The following is a 23100-nucleotide window of genomic DNA, read 5'->3' as shown; positions in this document are numbered from 1 at the left end:
TAAAAAAAAAACCCTTCCCTCTGTAAGGATACATATCAATGGACCATCTTAGGCCCAGACTGAAGGAAAATGCTTTCTTCTGTTTTGTTTACCAATCTACAAAGAATCTTGTTCAAATTGGTGACATTTCATTGCATATCAATACTTACCTTTCAGCAGAGATATCACCACACCCTACGTCGTCACACTCATCAAATCCTTATTTCACCTCTCCCAGTAGAATGGAAAGGTAGACATGTTCAGGTCCTGAGTTAATGATAGTGCAGTAATGTAGAAATCTGATTTTCTATGAAGTGAATTAAGTAGCCATATATAACCACCCACTCATTTAGACACTTCAAATGTAGAGTGCCAAGGGTGGCTATTGAACTCTCTTGTTTGTAATATGTGGGAGTGGACCTACATGCTAATTCATGTTGGTTTGGGGGATAATATTTCTATCTTTCATTGGAAAATCCTATTTAAAATGCCTTGTTGAAGGCTCAGCACCCCCTTCCTGCCCCCCCCCCCCCCCCCCCGCCTCATGCTTCTGTGTCTCCAATCTCACCTGCTTCTCATGGCTTGTCTTTACCTTTGGAGACCTGTAGAATCTTCGTCACCCCCCATTCTGGGCCTTTTTCCCATCTCATTTACAGGTAGCCTGAATTATTTTTGATCAACACTGTATCTCTATTTATATCCTGCTTGTCAGACACTAGGAGGAAAGTCCCTTCTGTGACTGATCTTTCTGCGTTTCTAGAAAAGAAATCATGGTTTATGTTCACACACAGCCTTCCCTGCATGGCCCACGCACTCGGAGCTCCTAGGCTCAGATTAATGTCTCTGGATTTCAAATATGAGGCTTGACAAAGGCAGATTTATTTCCTAGAATCTTGCCGGATCCAAAGAGGCTGGAACTTGGAACACTGTAGCTCATAGTAATCACCCTCTCCCTCCCATTTTCTTCCCCATTCATAAATACTAAGATTTTCTGTGGCTGGTTATTTATGGGTACATTTATTGAGCTTTCTTCTTTAAGCAATGGCTTTATAGAAGATGTACAGTTGTGGAGGGAGGCAGCCTCACGTGCAACTGCTCTCAGGATTCTAATTTCTATAAAAGCATGGGTTTGGGACCAAAGGACCTGAAGGGTGGCCACCCATGGTAATGTGAAACACTGGTGTGTGTGTGTGTGTGTGTGTGTGTGTGTGTGTGTGTGTGTGTGTGTGTGTGTACCTCACCTTCCAGTCTAGCCACTCAGGCAAGTTTGCATGAGAGTGCTTGAAAGGGCTTCAGGAATGCTGTTCTTGTCACTGTGGTTCATCTCAAGTTTCAGGTTCTATTTACTTGAATTTAAGGACAATTGTGGCATCAGTTTCTCTATTTCTTTCCCCCCATGGCAAAATGCTGTCCTCTCAGTGTTAGAGTGCAGGGACCCTGTCAGCTCGCATGCGCTAACACTTTATTATCTAATGATCTAATATGCAACAAGGCAGAGTGCCTGTGCTCATCATCCTGACACAGAATGCCGAGAGAAGTGACTAAATTACTTTATGTACCATTAGCGCTAGCAGCTATGGTGAACTCACCGGCAGCATTTATGCAAATGCCTGTGAATACACTCTAGTGGCTTTGTCAGGGAGCTGTCTGACAAGCAGTTTAAATGCTCATTTTTTAAGGATATATGTATATATATATTGGACATGCATATGTTTTTCCTCCCTTTTTTTGTCCCTTTCATTTTGGAGGCTCTTGTAGGTCTTGCATACTACATGGCAACTGAGGAAAGCAGAGAAGATTAGAGAACTCCCACCTACAGGGTCTTTACCAGAAGTGGGGTTGTGTTTTATGATACTGCTCTTTACATATTGGGCTTTTAAAAACAAACAAACAAACAAACAAACAAACAACTCATCCCTTATGGATTTGTACAGCCTCTATATGTTTCTTTGAGGAAAAAAAACCAATAAAGATACTAATTGAGTTTTCATAAAAGAACTTTTTTAATAGTCATGAGTTCTGACCTAAGGTTCTACATTTCTTTGTGACTCAAATAGAGATTAAAAACAAAAACAAAACCACAACCTACTTTTTAAAAATGAAAAGTGACGAGTATTTAGCTTCTGTGGACATCAGATATGAATTAAATTTTCCTTCAAAGTAGTTACAAAGATCTAAAATGTGAACATGCCAAGACCCCAAAGTAAAAGAAATCAAAAGAAAAGTAGGCTTTGGTTAAACTAGACATTTTGGAGAATAAAGAATGGTTATAGGCTCATTGGGCCATGTCCCCAGTTGTAATTACAGCTTTACAAGGAGTAGAAATAGGTCTGTGCCACCACCAGTCACTCTGACCTTTTGGTCCCCTCTCCCTGGCAATATGGTGTTCCTTAGCATATGACCGTCTTACAGCCTGTAGCTTCAGGTGGGGTCATGTTTGCTTCTGTTGCTTTCCCCCAGGGTCTTCAGCCTCAATGAGTGCCCTCCCCCCACCCCCCACCCCCGCCCCATCCAGCTGCATTTCAATTTGTTGTGGACATGTGGAGAAAGATGATTTGAGATTGAGGAAAAACCTGTGTGATAGAGCCCCGAGGGATGGCTTTGTAGGAGAATCCAAGTTCCCTGGAAAGCATTTTGAACGATCCAGTTGTCTGCTGGAGATCTGGAGTCTAGTCCTGACTTTGGCTTTAACCTGCTGTGTGACTTTGGGTGGGTCCCTTTCCTTATGTGGACTTCAGCTGAATATGTATTCGAAGAGAGCTTGGTTGGGCCATTTAGAGACTCGTCCACTACAGCCACGGACACAGGCCTTCATGTAAGAGGGGGCTTTTGAAGAATCCTGTTCTCGGGATCACTAGCCAATGAATATGGCACTGGTGAAGTAGATTTCAAGTCATTTACTCTCTCTGAGCCTCTACTAGATCCTGCTGCACCACAGAGAGAAGCATACGGTAGGCGTGGCCCTTGTCTTGATGTAGCATATTACATAAATGGAAAAGAGAGACAAGATCAGCAATTTAAAATTACAGCAGCGCGTAGAAGACAAGACAAGGGAATTGTTAGATGTCAGAGAAACCTTTAAGGAGGTCTTGCTTATGTCCAACCTTGAGAGACTTTTACTAGGAAAAGGACCAGTATGTGCAAAAATGTTTGGCTTGGGTGACTTGGAGAGATCAGAGATTGGAGAGGCTGCTGCTCCCAGGCAAGGGGGCTAGGCTGGGGTTGGAAGGGTAAAAGGGGGGGGGCTGTCAGAGCTGCAAGGTACCCACACAGCCCTAAGCTGGCCAGTCAAAGCTTTGGCCTCCCTGGGGCAACTATGAAATAGTATAGAGGGCCAACGGGACTTTGATGAACTCATTGTCAATTATGTGGCCTCTCCCTGACTCATGAAAGCCTGGGGCAAGATGGTGCGGCGTTGCTTATAACTTTGCTCTTCCCTGCTGAGTGTTGGACGCTCACTAGGGAGTTGGCTGCCTCTTGGAACTGTCTCCATGATTAGTTCTCAATCCATCAGGAGGGTGACTGTTTGATACAGACAGCCCAGCATTTTGAGGAGAGTTCTTTTTCCAGACGGTTTTGTTTTTATTGAATTGACTTTCTCATAAGTTGACCAGAAAGAATTTTCCCATTGGCTTAGTTGTGAGGGTGGAGACCTTTGTTTTTAGAAGGAAAGACTGTGGGCATTTTTTTTTTGACCTACAAGATGTATATTGCTTATCATCCCCCTACACAAAGAAACCTAAATCACTGAGTCAGCAAAAATGAGGAAAATAGACCTTATTAAGTCAGTTACTTATTCAAAATAACAAGACTAAGTAGAAGTAGATGTGGGATTTGATCCTATGTCTTTCTAATGATATGAAACTCAACAGAGGATGTTCACTGAGCCCTTTTATTCAGTCATATAGAGCTCCAGGTATCCACCATAAAGACAGTGAAACCAGGGCTAAGGAGGAAGACATTTACCCAGAGTCACATAGCAGTGAAGTCATAGATATAGGCTTCAATTCCACAAAATCCTGATCCTGTTTTCGCTTAATACTCTGCATTATGTTAAATTATTTTCATCTCCTGTCCTATTGTAATTATTTTCTTTTTCTCCATATAATTTAAAGCACTTGTGTTGGTATCTTAAATTTTCTGAAGTTAGCCCAGAGCATGTATTTCTTACACATAGAGAGACGGGGGGGCCCTTATAGTTTATTTTCCTTCATAGCTCCCTTTTAGCTCCCTTTTCTCTTGGCTAGAACCCACTCTGCTAATCAAGATTTAAAAATGTTGATTACTGGTGTAGTTCACTTGTGTGTGTGTGTGTGTGTGTGTGTGTGTGTGTGTGTGTGTGTGTAAGCATGCATGCACATATAGTACGTGTATGCCCTCGGGTGGGCCAAAAGATGGTCAAAATACTTGGAACTGTGGTTCCAGGTAGTAGTGAGCCTCTTGACTGAGTGCTGGGTACCAAACTGGAGTCCTCTAGGAAAAACTAGTACATTCTTCTAACTACAGAAACACTTCTCCTTCCCTTGATGCACTTTCTATAAGACTAGCAAGATCACAAGGAGCTTGGTAATGCTTTACTCACCTGCAGAGATGTTTTGACTCATCTCGAAGTCATTTGTGGACCCTATGACCTCTCTGGCATATATGAGGTGGGGGAAGGGGACCATGAGGAAGCTGTGGGAGCGTTGGGTAAGACAGCTGGGCTGGGAAACAGCATGGAAAGCTAAAGGGCTCAAAATTTTCTTATAACACTTCTTGGTCAACCGGTCAACTGTGAGAAACTTGCAGTATTTATTATTTTTCTGGATCTCAGAAATGAGCGAGCCACACTTATTTTTAATAAGCCCACTATAGTGTTTTAATTTGGGGTGGTGGTGATGGTGAGCCTGTTTTTGTTTTGGCCAGAAGTGACAAAACTTTTTGAAGCTTTTTGTTGTTGCTGCTGTTCTGCATTTGGTCAATCATGCATCACAATTGCAATTGTGTTCATTTGTATAGTTCGTTATTCCAAGCCAGGACTCCTTTGCTCTTGCTTTTCCTAGGACACTCCCTCACATAAGAATTCAAAAGGATTCACACAGTGGCAATATGCAAATAAACACTTCCACGTTCTGTTCCTAACCCCTTTTCATAATGTGATATATAGGAGCAGTGGTCAGTAGTTAGGTTTGAAGTAAAGAGTCATCTTATTTCAATTGTGTGTTTGTTAATGCACGCGTTTCTGTATGTGAGCATGCGTGCATGAGTTCGGGTGCCTGAGGAGCTGTAGTTACAGGCAGCTGCCTGATGGAGATGCTGAGAGCTGGACTCAGGTCTTCTGCAAGAGGCTCTAAACCACTGGACCATCTCTCCAACCTCTAGTTTTTCTCCTTAGTTTTTCAGTTACACTTTAAAGAAATATGTTAAAGCAAAGCTCTCTGCTGCTCTCATCCATGGCTTTGAGGATAACCTTAGATTTCTCTGGGCCTTCGTCCCCTCACATTTAAGTGGAGGTTTGGTAGAGCCCTTGAAGCTCTGAGGATCCCGTGAGAATGTTTCTTCTTGACAAACCACACACACAGCTTTGTTGGGGTGGCTACCAACTGCTGAGGTGATAGCACTTGTGCAGGCAAGCTAGCGTAGCTGAAAGGGCAAGGGTCAGCTTCAGTGAGAGACACCCTCTCAAGGGAATAGGGCCAGAAGTGATAGAGGAGCGCACGGAGTGCATACATGTGCACTCATATGTATCTGTACAGGCATGCACACTTGAACACACACAGACACACACTGAGATCTCTTTATGCAGCCCAGGCTAGCCTGAAACTCACAGCCCTTCTGCCTCCATGCCTGAGTCCTAGGGTTACAGGTATATATCACCAGGTATGCCTTAAGATAGCTTAATATAGCTACATAGTTACTTTAATTTGTAAGGAAAAACTCACAACTACTTCAAAAATTATGATCTCATAGACATTGTTTAGGGTAAGACCAAGCTTAGAGAAAATGTTAGGTGATCTAAATAAAATCAAGTAAGAAACTGCCTGCATGGTACTGGGATGTAGCAAAATTAAGGTTTAAGTTTGAAGCATACTGTTAGAAGGCCTTAAAGACTGAAAAATAATAATAATTCATTCAATTTACTAGGAATTGTGTAAGACCCTGGGAAACATTCATTTTTCTTTTTCCCCCAACAGACACTTTTTGGGGGGGGGGTGAGGTTGTTGTTTGTTTCATTTTTTGTTTGCTGAAAGAAAGCCTTTTAGGTTCATTTTACCATTAACATTGAGCGTCTGTTCCAAAGAGATTTTAAAAAACGAAACCTCTCTTAAACTTAACTGTATTTTTATTTTTAAACAAGCAATATCCATATGTCAGAAAGCAGAAAGGGGACTTGAATCAAGAGCAAGCATTGCCCAGTGACTGCCTAGGCAGCGCATTATGATAATGCACACAGGACCAGCTGGACACTGAGCTAAGCTGACACTGGGTTGTCAAGGGCAGCATTTCCCATCAATTTCTGAGATAGGATTTGAGTTCAAATGACAGAAAGAGCAGCAACTCTGTTGAAGCTGATGCTTGGGGAAAGGGTGGGGAAGCCAGGGCAGGAACCAGCAAGGCCTAAAGGCAGGAAGTCCTGGTACCTCCGGAAGCTGGTGGCTCTGTTTTTTTTTTTTTTCAATCTGGCTGCTACCTTCCCTTCTAACTTTAACATCTGTCAGCATGACCCACCTGGGTCCTTGCATGATTAGAGGCCTGTTCAAGGGGTGGGGGCAGGGTGGGGTGGGGGGATGGTTGTGTACGGGTTACTGATACTAATTTTAACTCCCAAGAGAATAGGGTACCAGCTGCCGGAATGGAAGCCAGCTCAGCCCAGGAAACAGGACTCCACATGGCCTCTTATCCATAGAGGAAGCACATTGTGGGTACAGTGGCAATTGTTTATTTTGTTTAGGTTTTGTTCTTTTGGAGACAGGGTCGTAGTTGGCCCAGGCTGGCCTCAAACTCACTACGTAGCCAAAGCTGGCCTTGAACTCCTCGCTCCTCCTGATCCCACCTCCTAGATGCCAGGATCAAAGGCATGAGCTGCCTGACTGTGCAGCAGCAGTTGTTAATGCAGGCTGGAAGAGTCCTCAACTTTCCGTCCACCCACTTGAATTCTTTCACCACATAAGACCATCACTGATTGCTCATTTGCTTTTCACTCAGCCATTTATCTAGTCAACACATATTTATTGGCTCGTTGCCTACTATATTAGACAAGAGAGATACAGAGGTGAACAAAGCCGGGGCAGGCATTAACATTATGAGACACACAGTTGCATGAACACACCAACACCAATTCATGTACAGGAAATAATAGTACCTAGGATGGTTTACATGGCAATGTTGATAAGGACTGTGAAGGAGAAATAAATACAGACTGCCAGGACGGCTTAATGCAAAGGACCCGGTCAAGATTGTAGAGTCAGGAAAACTTCACATTTTTTAATGCATAGCAGTTAGTGAAGTAAAGAGAAAAAAAAATCAGACAGAAGAGAGACTACGTTGCTCAGCTATCACCTAGGGATAGATCCTTCGACGTTTGAGGGGGTAGGGCTGATGCAAAAAGTGGCTTAGATCTAATAATTGTTTCTGGGAATTAAATTTAAAAATTTTACATGGGTCAGTTTCTGGTTTTGGTTGGACAAAGAAGTCCACTGTTTCCTTTTACTCTTGACATTAATGCTACACCTCCTAGTCCAATAGACCACACACTGTAGATTCAGATGTGTGTCTCCAGGGCGATGGTTTTGCTGTTGAGATAGAACTCAAATGCATCAGGTCCAGCGATGAGTGTTTTGATTTTTATTTTAATGATTTGAACAGCCATGGGAGGGCAGTGCAGTTATAACATACACTTAAAAATAGGGGAAACTGAGGCCCACTGGTAAGGATTTTCGTGTGGCTAAACAAGAGTCAAGTTTGTTTCTGCAACCTTTAGACTTCTGCGATGCTGACACAGGGGTCATGGCTGCTGTGCTTTCCCACTGTTTAGTCAATGCTACGCTTTCTGCACTGTGGACTTCAGAAGTGGAGAGAGGCTCTTGCTATTTGAGCCCGTAATGTAAAACTTGCTCCAGTTGAAACAAATTGACGACATTACTCAAAGGCAACCTGAAAAGCCAGGCCTGTGCCCAATCCCAAGGGTGAGTTACTTGGCTTGAGCAGTGATACATGGGACGGCGCTTTTCTGGGTTAAGATAAAAACTCCTGGTATCACGTCTCGCTATCGAGCAGCCCATCTCCAGCTCCCTGGGCCAATATTGCAACCTGAAATACTCCGTGGACAGAAATGAAACTTTATAGAAATTGGGTGATCATCACCCTTATCAGATGAATATGATGCCATCAGCAGGATTTTAGCTACCTTGTGTCGGGGGAGAGGGGGGCAGTCTGAGGATTGTAAGACTGTGTGGCTTCCCTGCCAGCCTGCCACATACAAGTTGGCAGAAGGATGACCTAGCTATTAAAATCCTTCTGCAACATATGTGCAGGCCAGTCATAACAGAAGTCCTGATGTGGGGAGCAGACCAGACAGGCCCCAGGGCAGGAAGAGAAAAGTGAAACACAGAAGTGACACTCTCTGGACCATGGGGCAACACAAATAGATCCACATCCCCTAAGCACATTATCTGATCACCAAACATGAAAGCAGAACTCTGTTCCTGATAAGTTCTTATCCCAATCTGTGCAGTTGATCAAGATTTTATATGCCAACACTTGCTCCTCAGTGGCCGGCTTATTTGAGGGCTGTAAGCAGCAAGATCCTAGCTATTTAAAACCACACTCTTTATCTGCAGTTCTGGTCCAGAATGACATGGGGTATAAGGACAAGAGAGGGGTTCGTGTTTGAGATTTTGTTATACCAGTTTCTTCCATTAACCTTAGGGCAGTGTAATAAAAATGTCATGTTACATGTTTCTGCAAAACATGAATGGGTAGCAACACAGTTTGGCCATTATTTAGAAGATGATTAAGATGAACACACAGAACATGGTGCAGTGTATGGTGCACCTATAATCCCAGCACAGAGGCAGAGGCAGAGGCAGAGGCAGAGGCAGAGGCAGAGGCAGAGGCAGGCGGATCTCTGTGAGTTCGAGGCCAGCCTAGTCTAAAAAACGAGTTCAGGACAGCTAAGGCTATATAGAAAAACCCTGTCTCAAAAAGCAAGCAAGCAAACAAACAAACAAGCAAATACCCCTGCCCAAAACAACAAAAACACCAAAACCCAAGGTGAACCTGTTTTATAATTGAAAACATTTCTCTCCCTTTTCCTCTTCCTCATCTTCCTTTTTATTCCTCCTTCTCTTCTTCCTCCTCCTTTTAGATTGTGTTGGAGAGCAAACTCAGAGCCCTGAGCCTGCTAGGCAAGCACCCTGCCACCGAGCTTGGCCCCAGCTCTCCTTTTTTTTTCTTTTCTTTTCTTTTCTTTTCTTTCTTTCTTTCTTTCTTTTTTTTTTTTTTTTTTTTTGTTTCTTACTTTTGTTGGAGCATGGCTGGGGAAACCAAGAAAGCCACTGAGCCCTTGTTTGTGCTTGCCAGTGGCATGCACTTTCAGGCCCATCACCTGTGGCATGGTGGATAAAGGGATATATTCCAGCCAGTCCTAATGTGCTTCCTCATTTCTTGATAGAAGGGGAAAGCGACCCTGCTGATGGCTGAGTCACTAAACCCACAGTGTTCTTCCAGTAACTCTCATGTGTAGTAAATCTATAAAGTCAGGCCTCAAATTCTTCTACCTTTTAACTTTGGCAGGGTCCTAGAAAGTCTTGGTTAGTCTGTGGAACTGAATCCCTTTTGGAAAAAAAAATAGTTGGCGAAAATAGAAACTATCTTCAAGGTATTGTGCCAGGTTAATCTATTTGTTAACAAGGTTTTAGAATTTTCCTCATACAGGGAAAAACTCTCTAATGAAGATCGTCAAAATCCATACCATCAGATTTCAAATGAAAGCATACCTGCTCTCTGCTTTGTAAATTCCTCAGGGTTCCGATACACTTGTAGTAGATGTACAAATTCAGGGTTTGTTTAGTGGCCTTGTAACTTGTAACAATAGAAATGTTTCTATGCCTGGAAGCTTGGCAGCATTTTCAGTGTTACTGTGTTTAAGTTGGCGCCTGTGATGTTATGCAAGGATGTCGTTTTCTGAACTTGGAAATAGAAGAAGGAAATAGAGAGATTTTACTATAGTTCATATGTGGGTCTGTGTCTTAGGGGAGAAATAACTTTACTTGGAAAGAGAGAAGTAACACTCTGTAAAGTTAATAAGTATCCACCCTCTATACCACGGACAAGGAATTACACAGCTGAGCTTTTATGGAACTTTGGCTGTATTTATAGGATCAAAGTGATTTTTTTTTTTTAGTCAAACAGGACAGATATTTCAGATAAGCACCAAGACTGAAGGGAGGTTTGGCTTCATCAATCAAAGCAGACTTTGAAACCCTCAAGTATGAATGTCTCAGAGCTACAACTTCCTCATCCATAGAGTAGAATAAGCTCCTTGAGCTTGCCCACCCCTCCAGGTGAAGATTAATGGCAAAGACCTTCAGGCACTAACCAGTGTTCAGAGCATCAGGCGCTGAGTGCCAAGTACTGTCATCATCCATCAGTGCGCCAGTGGGTGAGGTACCTGTCTGCAGGCTGATTCTCTGCACACTTGTACACACACACTGTGCACGGGAGTGCGCACACACACACACACACACACATCAAAGTTAAGTTCAAGAACAGCAAGGAGTCTGAGCAGGGAAACCCATGACTGAAAGACTTGGGAAAGGCTTGAGTTTTCTAGACGATGCTAGAAACCATCAACGTCATATGTGGAAGCAAGTGGGAACTTCCCTGAGGAAACAATGCCAGGAACATTTGGGGACCGTGAAACTAGAGCATTGTACCACCTCCATCTGCATGTATGCGTGCCCCTCATCTTCCTGAGATGAATCATTCTTATTCCCACCTCTCATTTATTCCCCCCTTACTCTGAACATAAATGAGTTCATTTAAATTCACTACAGCCTCATGAAGTGGGCTTTTAAAAATAATTATGGTCCCCAATTAAAATGGCAGAACCCGGGAATTAGGAAAAGGGATTTTCACCCAGAGGTGAAGAGTGACACGGGCCCAGGAGCGGTGGCCCCCTGGCTCCGCTGCATCTGAGCCCAGTGCTACCTCTTGGGTTGGGTAGGGGAAGTCAGCCGTACTCAAGAGGGCAAAAACTGACATCTGAGCGAGCTTTGGCCAGCTTTGGGGACTAACTGGACTTTGAACACAATCAGCAGGCTGTAGAAATGAATTGGAAAAGACAAACATCTTAGCTTTTTTTTTTTTTTTTTTTTTTCACAGTTAGGACAGGACAGTCCAGATCCTGGATAGTCATGGAGGAAGTTGAGTCAATGCCTCATAAAGCTTACATAGGAAAGGAATTCCCATTCCTCTTTGCTCACCGTGCACAGATAAGTTTGATGGTCCACATTTCTGTGCTTGTGACGTCACGGCTCATCACCACGGAAACATCTGTGCTGTAACAAATGCTGGCTTGCAGCACTGCTGGCCATGTTAGGGAGGAGAGGAAACTGGTTCAGCGTGATAAGGCTCTCAGTCATGAAAGTTCACTCCAACTCGCTTGCCGTGGCAGCTGTACTTGTGGAGAGAAATACAGACGGAGTTATTTGCAAAAGCAAAAAGCATGGCCCACCCCTTATTAAAAGTTGGGCAAGGTTGATTTTGAAATGCGGCTCACATACAAAACACAGGTTCCTTAAAAAAAAAAGTCACTATCTATGCTGTCTTGTGTGACGACAGTGGAAATCCTTCCGGCTTTTCTTCCCAACTGCTTATACAAAAACTATATGCGTACAACAGAAGGCAAGATAGGGAGCTTCCACAGGCTCGGGGAAGGGGGTGGGTATAAGGCAGAAGCAGAAATGGCCATAGCTAGAGTTTGCATTTATTGTTTGATGAGTCAGGGGCAGCATTAGACACTGCAGAAACGAACGGCTGAGAATTAATTCCTGACTTGGGGAGGATTTCTATGCTCTATGCACTGGAGAATCATGGGTGGGATCTAGCCTTTAGCCCTATGTGTTTGGCCTCTGGTTTGCATAATAGTCTAAATTCGCAAGAGGGTGACATAGTAGATGGGAGGGGTGGAGGATGAGGGGTGCATTTGGAAACGCCCAAGGGAGTCTCATTACTTTGTATACTAACTTCAGTTTAGAATTTGGTTCCTGACAAAAGTAAGATTATTTGTAAAAATCCAGATGACAAATTCTCTTTATAAACTAAAGAGCCACCAAGTAGGAGCTCATATGCTCAAAGGTCAGCAGTTTATGTCTCATTCAACCATGTCCCTTTTTGTTGTGTTAACTCCCTACCTGCTCCTCGGGGGGCTTTGTAGTCCTACTTGGCAGGGTTTGAAGGTATCACTCCTAGCAGATCTCCTGGGATATGCATGGTACCTCATAACTGGCTTACAGGCTCAATTATCTAAGCTTGGTCCTAAAATCTATGCTGCTTGTGAAGATGAAGGGGTCCTGCCAATGTGCTGGCCAGTAGCCCCTTACCCCCGGCAATATAAGCAACAGGACTAAGTGAAGAATTTTATATTAAAATTAATTATATATAGTAAGTTATTTGTGGACATTGTGGCTCCTGCATTTGGACAAAGCAGGTTAAATAATGGGGTTGGATTCCAGTTAACTAGCATTAGCTAGTTAATTAACTAATCATTTATGATAAAATGTAAAGGATGGACCCTGAGCCTATGTATGAGAACATGCCCATGTTACAAGTGAGTGTGTGTGTGTGTGTGTGTGTGTGTGTGTGTGTGTGTGTGTGTGTGTAACTACATCTTATTACACCTGGTTAGAATTTTCAATTGCAGGGATCAATGAGGTATTTACCCACACATTCCTACTAGCACCCTGAAGTTTGGACGGGAAGTGTCACTCTTCTCTGACATCTCGCTGTTCAGTTAAGGGACTACTCATACTCAGATGGACTAGTGATGCCCATATATGGAAAGGCTAGCATTATTTGATGGTCTGCTGAGCCCCACCCCTTCCTGGGGTGTGGAGTCACTGTGAAGGTGTGGATGAGATGTCCACAGATGGGTGCTAGCTCATCCTGAGGGCGGCCCCTCCTTAGGACCAGTATCCATCAACAGGTGTCGTCCCTCACAGTTTTCATCGCAAGCATACCAAAGCACATCTACTGATCACGTGGCTGTAACAGCTGATGGACAAGGTTCTAAGAGATCCTTCAGTCAGGCAACTTAGCCACAGATTCACGCAAGGTGTACCTGGGAAGCCTGTCACAACCCTTCTGCCCTAGGCTCCTTGTCATTGTTGCAGAGGTGGTAATTCTAATTCTAGAACCACTGCAGGCATTGTTTTTTGGCAGCCCTCCCCCTTCTGTCCTGAATGCTCCCATTGAAAGGATGAGTGGCCACCATTTCTGAGGGTGTATGCAGGAAGCACCAACTGAGCTCAGCTTGATTTATTCAAGAGGAATCTGCAACCTGCCGCCTCCTCCAGGCTTCATCCCAGAAAGAACATTTCCTGAGAAACATACAAAACCTAATAGAAGTGACAGTGAGAGTGGTAGCAGCTAATTTGTTTTAAAGTGACTAATACTAACCCTCTTGTAATAGGGGGCAGGGAAGGAAGCCCGGGTGACTGGCTTCTGTCTGAGTCATCCACTCAGAACTACACATCACCTGAACTCAGAGTCACAGTTTTGTGGCAAAGCTACCACACTTATATCCCCATTCTGCTTTTTCAGACAAATGTCACCATCCGTGCCTAGGATGATAGTACATTGAATAAACCCCCAAATTCAATAAGGAGAAGAACCCTGGGACAAAAACAAACAAACAAACAAACAAACAAAAACAACGAGTAGATTTGACATGCTTTTAAACTTTTTAGTGCAAATTTTAGTGCGACCCAAGCCAGACTGAGGCAATGTTAAATGACCTGCATGCATGTGTCTCTCTTTCCCCTGCACTCTGAGTCCTGCTCCCAGACACAAGGAAGCTAAAAATTCATATTCAGCTAAGAAAAGGCAAGCCTCGGTGAACAGATGGAGCGGAGTTCAGCATAAAGGTTTAATCCTATCAGGCCGATTCCTGTATGGCCATCTGGATAATCCCACACACACACACATTCAAGTCCCGTTAAAAATACGATTCAGCCAAGATTAATGTCACAGATTTTCCACTGGACATGTTCATATTTGACTTCGTGATACTCCAGGCCCAGGAAGATTCCTTGTGAATAAAGACTAGTGTACTCCTTGAAGGCGTGGTTACGCGCTTTTGTCCTTGTTGTTAAATCTGAAAATTGTTTCCCCTTTTCTTAATATCGGCTGTTTGTCTGAGGGGGAGGTGATTTGCAGTCCTTTGCTTTCATGGCTTTTTTTTTTCCTTCCTTAAACTTCTCATGTGGCAGGGTAATTAGGAGAAGAGGGTAAAAATAATTTTGTGCAGAAAAGTTTCCCTTGTTGGGGGGAAAAAAAGAATTATTTACTCATTGTGTCATCAGAGGCAAGCAGTTTCACTGCTGCTGCAACAAATACCACAATTGGAGCCATGAATAATTCATTCTGAGGGCTTGCCTAGCCTCCGTGACTATTTTCCCCCTATTACTTAGCAGTGGAGTTGGCTGACAATCACAGAACGAGGGAAGGAAAGAGAAAGCTCGTGGCGACGTTTGCCTTTCACTCTTTCAGGATTAGAATTTTGTGCATTTTAAGTTCAGATCTTCCATGCGAAATGCAGGTCGGAATGCAGTACAAACTTCTGAGGTTCTGTGTGTATTTAACAAACAATTTTTGTTTATTATGAAACAATGCTATGTTGCCTGTCATTAAATCCAAAAGCCTTCAACAATGTTTCAAGTGCAATTTAGAAGTTATAGGCACATCAAAATGTCAGGGTTTCTTTCTTTCTTTTTCTTTTTTTTTTCTTTTCCCCACAACTAAATTGTTAAACAGCCCTGAAGTATGAACATGAACCGAGTTCTGGTTTTCAAACAGACTCAGCTATCCAGAAGCCCTTGCCCTGAAATGTTCCAGAATAAAAATGTGTGACCACACTTATGCCCTTCTCTCATTCAGGTGCTGTGTGCACTGATCGCTGAGGTACTTAGAAACTTCAGACAAAATGAGAAAACAGCAAATTAAATAGGAAGTAGATAGACTGTGGGCTGGATCTGTAATTGGCAGGTGGCATCATTTGGGACAAGTGGAGGATAACCACTTCCTGCCTCCAGAGGAACAGTCTTTGGAGCAATGTTTCCATCTAGTGACTGGGAGGTTTTTCCTTTCTTCCTTTTCAGAGCCATTAATGCTGTCAGAGCAAAGGGCTTTCCTGCCAGATGAAGTCACTTTGGGATAAAGGATGCAAAGCACTTGAAACTCTCAATTTCCTCATCTAATATTTAATAGGTTTAATTGCATCTGGTATTGAGAAATCTCTATATCGTGGCTTACATTTCTCTTTAAGTGACAAACACCACACACACACACACACACACACACACACACACACACACACCACACCACACCACACCACACATGCATATGAGAGAGAGAGAGAGAGAGAGAGAGAGAGAGAGAGGCTCTTCTAATTAGTGTGGAACCCTATTTTGGGCCCCCTTTTTGTCTCTATCTGTTTGGAAACAAATGAAAGGAAGAGCTGGGGAAAAATAATCATTTCACTCAAAAAAGTAGCAAGATAAATTGTTGCGACTGTGCAGTGGTTGAAATGGGGCTTGTCCATGGCCCAACAGCTTCTGGAATGGGATCGCTCCTAAACACAGCACCACTAAAGCCTAGCAGATACACAGGAGAGTGTTTGCATCAGTGCACAAAGGTGCCATTGGAAGGAGCTCGGCTCGGACTGGCGAGGTGATTCATCAGGTCAAGGTGCTCACTGCCAAGACTCACAAACGCCAAGTTTGATTCCCTGTGACCCACATGGTGGAAGGAAAGAACTGATCCTTGCAAGTTGTCCTGGGACCTCTGCATGCATACCCTGGCATGTGCATGCCCCATAAACTAACAAACAAAAACAAACATTAAGCTTAAATTAAAAAAATAAAATAAAAGAATCCAGCTCATGGGCTTTGCATTTTCTGACAAGCTTAAGACATTTTTGAGCATTCAACAGTAAAGCCATTTTCTCTGAAACAGTCCTGACATATTTCCCAATGAACATTCATTTCAGACAAATGTCTTTCAAAATGAAAATAAACAAAACAGCAACAGCTCGCTTTACCTTTGGATGTTCTGGTGTCAAGTGTCCCTATTCAGTCCATTTGTCTGAACACGTTAGCAAGCAGCTTAACTAAAATCTCTTAGGGAGGTTTTTTGATAAACAAAGTAAGATGATGAACACATAGGGCACCATACTAAATAAATGAACTCCGAGTAGTAGGAAGCCAGTGACAACAATAATGGAAAATTATGGCAGAAAACAGTGTACAGTATATCTGATATGAGTAGGCATTTTTCTGTGCATTTTGGGTCAAATCTGTGAGGTCTCAACTGCTGGAACTTAAAATAGTCTTCATGGAGCATGTCACTGGAACTTGTACTGGCTGTGAAATGATACAAGTGATGTCAAATGAGTCATCGGTGTTTACTAAGATACTGCTAAAAGCTGGTGCTGTTTCTGCCACCTCCTTTGGGAGCCTCAGATACCTGCTTTGTAGAATCGCTTGTTCATAGAGGGCCGGTTGCTGGAATGTTAGAAAAAGGAATCTGACATGCTTCGTGAATGGCCACAGTGGAACCAGAAAGCAACCTTGTACCCGCTTCACAATTCACAGTGAATAGCAACTTGAGATATGGACAATGATTCTTCGAAACTTCCTAAGTTTGTACATTGTGCCCATTGATAAAGTATTGTTTGTCCATGGTATTTAAAGGCAGAAAAAGAGGGAACAGAGCCACATAACACACGTCTACTGCGACTTCTGTCATGGGGCAATGATGATGGCCAAACCCTCATTTTTTGAAATGAGATATGATAAACCTTGAACCTGGGTCATCTTTATGGCTACCCTAAATAAGTGAGGCATCGATCAGAGCACAAAGAGACCTCAGAGGCAAAAACAAGAGCAGCCCCAGGACCCCGCTGACAGACACACACACCACTAATTCACCTCAATGGGCAGGCACCTCTGAGCTCAATTAACCTGTATTCCCAAGGCCACCCATAAACCCTGAGGTAAACACAGCTCTCCAGACCCTGGCTTTCTATCAATGAAATAGGTCATTTCTATTGGAGGCCGAGCTTGTAAATTCACCTTGCTAATCAAGAGCCCCGTGCTCCTGGTGCAGGCAGGCAGGCAGGCAGGCACCAGAATCATGTAGCATTGATTCTATAAGTCAGACCATTTAAACCGCTAAGGGCATCTGTGATTTCTTCTGCCTTCCGAGGTGATTTGAAGAAAATATATATGTTCTAGAGGTGGAAGAGGTGATCAGAAATGCCCCCAGTGCAATTGTCTGCACACACGTGAGTTGTTAAATATGTACTGGAGGCTGAAGAATTTCTCTCTTTCCTATTTTTTTTTTAAATGCTTCGCTTTCTTTTTCTTCTCAGAGCAGCCATTGTTCAAAAGCAAATTGGAAATCTGGTAATTAGGCCCTGACTCACGGTGTAGTATTAAAGTCTTGAGCCAAAGTTCAACACCCTGAAATGAAATTTAAACCAATTAATCTGTTAGATTTTTATCGCTTGTCCGTGTTTTCTCAGCAATTCCCCCAGCACGTGGCCTTTGATCAACTCTCATACAAACGGTAAAATGTGTGCCTGCTGCTAGCAAGACGGAATGACATTAACATGGTCCTCATAAAACAATCAGAGCAGAGAAGCCCTCAAACAGGCAGGGCATAGTAATATTTAATAAAAGCACACACATAATCTTCAGAATTAGCATTTTGTGCCTTGCAGTACCTTTGGGAGAAGAGCTTTTATTTGTGGAGTGATCATTATAACAAAGAGGCGCTACCTAATAATTCCCACTTTAATTCTGCAATGTGCCAGGAGCATTTCAGAACCATTATGCTAAGCTGGTGGGGTAATCATGTTATTGTCACAGTTTGAAGGAAGGAAAATCTCTACTTTGGTGGCTGGTGAGGGGTGGGGGAAGCATTAAGGAAAAGAAGGGGGGGGGGAAACTTTTATTTGTAATGAAATTTAGAACCAGAAATGGGTCTGGTGCCCTTGTGGACAGAGTGTGAAAATATGCTGGTGGGAAGGAGTCTTTCATTAATTAAACGACGAATTTTCTGGCTTATAAAAAAAAAATTGTCCTGCTTTCAAATCTGCCCCTTCCCTTCCCATTCTTTTTGAGAAAGAATGCCATCCGTTATTATGGCTCGTTATTGAACTTGTGTAAATCTCCTTGCTTTCAAATTCTGCTGAATCCAGCCAGGCTGACTGTTAAGACAGTGGTTTTCTCTCTCTGTGCCTGTGAGTGGATGGTATCAATGCAAGCGAGGCCCTGGATGCTCCAAAGGCTCTGCCAGCATCCTTCGACAGCTTACCAATGAGAAGAAAGGAGGAGAGACACAGAGATGGTGGTGTTAGGTGCCTGGCTGGATTCTTTTTAGTATTGATTTGCTCTAAAAAGTACAAATGTCACCACGTGCCCTGCGTCACTGAGTTTTTTTTCTTTTACTCATATATTACTGTAATATATGCTCAGTGGAAAAGCTTCCAGGCAGATAAACGTTAATAGAGTAAACATTAATAGCCATCTTTTCCTGTCAAATCCAATCCAGCCACATTCCCTTTTCATAAGGACCCACTGTGGACAACTGATGTGCATTCTGTCTTCTAGACCTTTGTCTAAGACACATGGTCACATGTCACCTGGAATTACATATACACACACATATGTGCTCATGCGCTCATGCGTGCACATGCACACACGCACATACTCACTTATGTACATAAAGGGTCACTGTATATAATTTTTCAAATTAGCTGGAACACTTTTCATTAGTCACCTTGTTGTTACCTTTCAAGACTTTCCCTCTGACATCCAGAAAGATAGTATCGACTTTGGGGCTCAGTGTCCTCTCTTTCCTCTGGCGAGTTGACTTATAGGTTGGCTCTGAACAGCTGCTCCTAGAACTTGCCTTAAGTTCAAGTGTTTCCAAGTGTACGTGTGTACACACATCCATATACCCCCAATTCCCCACCTACCCTCAACTTTCCACCCACCCACACATCCATATACACCCAGACTCTATATACACCCCCTCCACACCCCACACACAAGTGGATGAAAACAGAAGAGAGTCAAATATAAATGCAGTGGGTCTTGACCATGTCATTGTAAGGCCTCTCTCATGCACTCCTTTCCGTGTTCTTTTATGTAAGAAGTTTGGAAGAGATACTTTGTCTAAAACAACTATGTCTGCATACAAATAAAATAAAATCAGAACAGAAACCCTAGAGTTAATAGATGCTAACATGGAGACCATTTTCATTCTGCAGGGTAAACGCAGTCTCGGCATTTAATGATACCACTGGATTCCATGCTTTGCAATTAGATGGGATTGTAATACCCACTTCATCTAAGCCAATACTAAGTATTTTCCCAAGGCATCCAAAAAGACAGCAACAGCTCTGTCTGTGACCTTAGCACCTAAGCATTTTGAGTTATAAATCCTTTTTTTTTTTTTTTAAAGATCCGATATTAATGAAATGTTTTCAAAAATTGTTATGTTTTATGCTTTTTTTCACAGTTGTCAAATGTAGCTTATCCGTTTTATAAACAGCTTGAAATCTTACATCGCATTATGTCATTGCTTCAGAAGCACTTGGCCATGTGTGTCAACAATTCCGTTTTCAAGAAAGCGTTTGTGTAAGGGAAAGTCCTGTGCCCTTGAGACCCTACCCCTGCACCCTGTGTAGGTCAAAAATTGGACAAGACTGAAGTCCAGTCATGGATCCTTGATGTTTTCTTGATTAATTGCTTTGTTTGGGGGACAAAATGCAGGAAAGTAAATACCCTAGCTGCCTTGTTTCAGCTGCAGATGCGGTCCTGTGAGTTCAGCCAACACCAAATGTTTGGTTTGGATGTTTTCAAACTTCTCTGTGCAAGGTTTTGAGGATTAATTTGAATCAGAACCAACACCATCCCACTTGTTTGTGTGGTGGCACGTGAACACCAGTCCCACTGGGATTAACTTCTTGTTTTCTTTGCTTGTTGCTGAAGTTAAAACATGAGACTTTGCCAAATTTGACAAAGTCCACTACTAATTATTATTATTTTTCCAACACTTCCCCCTCACTTTTAAAATTAACCGGTACTCTCCTTGGCATCAGTGCCTGGGAAGTCAGCCTTGAATGCTCAATTTTCGTTATGCAGGATGGTCTCCCTCTCTCTCCTTGCGCAACGTCTCACTCACTTTCCATTCCGGCTGTGGTGCTGTTTGCAAAAACAGTCATTATCAGAGGAGCATCCGCATGGCAAGGATGGATTAAAGAGCTTTTGTGGCATCGAGCAGCCTTCAGAGAGGTTTCAAAATCATAACCCTACCACTCCATGTACAGCTAGTGATGAGGAAAACCACCTCCAGTCTGCTTGCAGTCACAATTTTTGCAAATTATTTCCCATCTCCAAAGGCCATTTGCAATACAAAGAGAAGAGATATCAGATCTTGAAAAAGTCAGCCTTAGGTTTTTATACCTGGGGAAAACAACAGAGCCAAGGTCACAAAGAGTCTGTGCTTCAACCAAGCCATGGTTATTTGTTTGTATAATTCACCTCAAGTGAATCTATAGCATGGGACTCATGACAATGTATTTGAAAAAATTGTAATGATTTTTAAATGAGGAATGTGGCTGTGTTAATGTTACAAAGAGAAAGGCATGGAACAAGAATCCTTCCTGCTCCAGCCCCCTGCTCACCTTGTCAGCTTTCCATTGGACAGAAACGCTCACCTAAGAATGTAGCCGTTTTTCATCACATGAAATACATTCAACTTGGAAGCAACTCTCTAAGGCTTCTGCAGCGTTCTAATCTCTAGCATTTGATCAGTTCAGTTTGCCTTCTGTGTTAAATCTCCCAAGTTTTCAATACCGATAAAGATTTGGATGAAATATATTCATCTCCATAGAAACAATGACAAGGATGTCTTTAAGAACTAAAGTTGCTCCCCGGGTTTCTGGTCCTGATGTGGAAATGCTGAGATCTGGAGGGACTCTCTGTTAGTGAAAAGATAAAAGATTTTTTTTTTCTTTTTCTCAAGTCACCCATCATTAAAGTTTGGTTCTAACAGCAGACTCCTTCTCTTTTTCATGTGTGTTGAAAAGCAGCTACTCCCTGTATCAAAGCCATCAGCCCGAGCGAAGGATGGACGACAGGAGGCGCGACTGTGATCATCATAGGGGACAATTTCTTTGATGGGTTACAGGTCATATTCGGTACCATGCTGGTCTGGAGTGAGGTAGGTGTTGTCTGAACATTAATATCTAATAGCTTGGTCTAGTTGAAGATACTGTCTGTGCTTGAATTTCTAATAGAACGTGTAGCATTTAGTGGTACCACTCTGGGTGGCCCATCTCCACTCTACAGAAGTTTGGAAACTAGGAGAGCTGACCTGACTTTCCCAGGAGGCAAACGCCGCCTGTGGTGATCACTTACATCTAACTCATGAGCACCAGTGGAGCTTTCTGTTTGGTAGTTTGTCCTCTTGGACTTGCTGTAGCGTGAAGGTCCTTTTGTGTAGTGGAGAGTGGAAAGACTATGCAAGGCTATAAAATATGTAGGAAAAGCTATTCAAACCTTAGCAAGTTAATTATGTGTGGACCTTCCATAGAGGGAGAATCTACTATGGTTTGAGCTTCAGAGACTACTATTCATACGACAGTCATCATGCAGGGAGCTCTTGACTTACTCAGTGACTCTCAGTTAGAGTGAGTCACTGAGGGACCCTGAAGAACCCTGGTTTTTTCCACAGTAGGAACATACAGCTTTCAGGTACCTTATTTATTTTTTTTATTTTTTTCTCCTTTATTAATTTATTCTTGTTACATCTCAATGGTTATCCCATCCCTTGTATCCTCCCATTCTTCTCTCCCTCCCATTTTCCCCTTACTCCCCTCCCCTATGACTGTTCCTGAGGGGGATTACCTCCCCCTCTATATGATCATAGGGTATCAAGTCTCTTCTTGGTAACCTGCTGTCCTTCCTCTGAGTGCCACCAGGTCTCCCCCGCCAGGGGACATGGTCAAAGGTGAGGCACCAGAGTATGTGAGAAAGTAATATCTCACTCTCCACTCTACTGTGGAGAGTGTTCTGTCCATTGTCTAGATCTGGGTAGGGGTTTAAGGTTTACTGCCTGTATTGTCCTTGGCTGGTGCCTTAGTTTGAGCGGGACCCCTGTGCCCAAATCTGCCTATCATAATGTTCTACTTGTAGGCTTCTAGGACCCTCTGGATCCTTCTACTTTGCCATTCTCCCATGCTTCTCTCATCTAGAGTCCCACTAGAATGCCCTCCCCTCTGTCTCAGTTTCCTGGTAAGTGAAGGCTTTCGTGGGACATGCCCCTTGGGCTAATATGCAAATATAAGTGAGTATATACCATTTGAGTCTTTCTGCTTCTGGGTTAACTCACTCATTATGATCATTTCTAGCTCAATCCATTTATCCACAAATTTCGGGAATTCCTTGTTTTTAATAGCTGAATAGTATTCCATAGTGTATATATACCACAGTTTCTTTATCCATTCTTCTATTGAAGGACACTTAGGCTGTTTCCATGTTCTGGCTATTATGAATAAGGCTGCTATGAACATGGTTGAGCAAATTTTCTTGCTGTGTGCTGGAGCATCTTCTGGGTATATTCCAAGGAGTGGAATAGCTGGGTCTTGAGGAAGCCCTATTCCCATTTTTCTGAGATAGCACCAGATAGATTTCCAAAGTGGCTGTACTAGTTTGCATTCTCACCAGCGATGAAGGAGTGTTCCTCTCTCCCCACATCCTCGCCAGCATGTGGTGTCGCTTGAATTTTTGATCTTAGCCATTCTGATGGGTGTAAGATGGAATCTCAGAGTTGTTTTGATTTGCATTT

At 42.9% G+C, this 23100-nt stretch overlaps 1 protein-coding gene across 7 annotated transcripts in view; it reads left to right on the top strand.

The window, feature by feature from the left end:
• EBF1 (EBF transcription factor 1) overlaps window positions 1-23100 on the top strand; it is a 395401-nt gene that overhangs the window by 274147 nt on the left and 98154 nt on the right. For 5 of the 7 annotated variants that reach the window (XM_084763354.1, XM_084763352.1, XM_084763358.1 and 2 more), the window contains one exon: window positions 21341-21474. In XM_084763354.1, the coding sequence (XP_084619480.1) occupies window positions 21341-21474 (134 nt within the window). The remainder of the gene's footprint in view (window positions 1-21340; window positions 21475-23100) is intronic. The other 2 variants (XM_084763355.1, XM_084763353.1) reach the window with 1 other exon arrangement.

This window comes from Acomys minous (genome assembly GCF_964271855.1).
Source record: "Acomys minous genome assembly, chromosome: 16".
Taxonomy (NCBI): domain Eukaryota; kingdom Metazoa; phylum Chordata; class Mammalia; order Rodentia; family Muridae; genus Acomys; species Acomys minous.
Note: the sequence above shows the minus strand (reverse complement) of the source record. Positions and strands in the feature narration are given on the sequence as shown.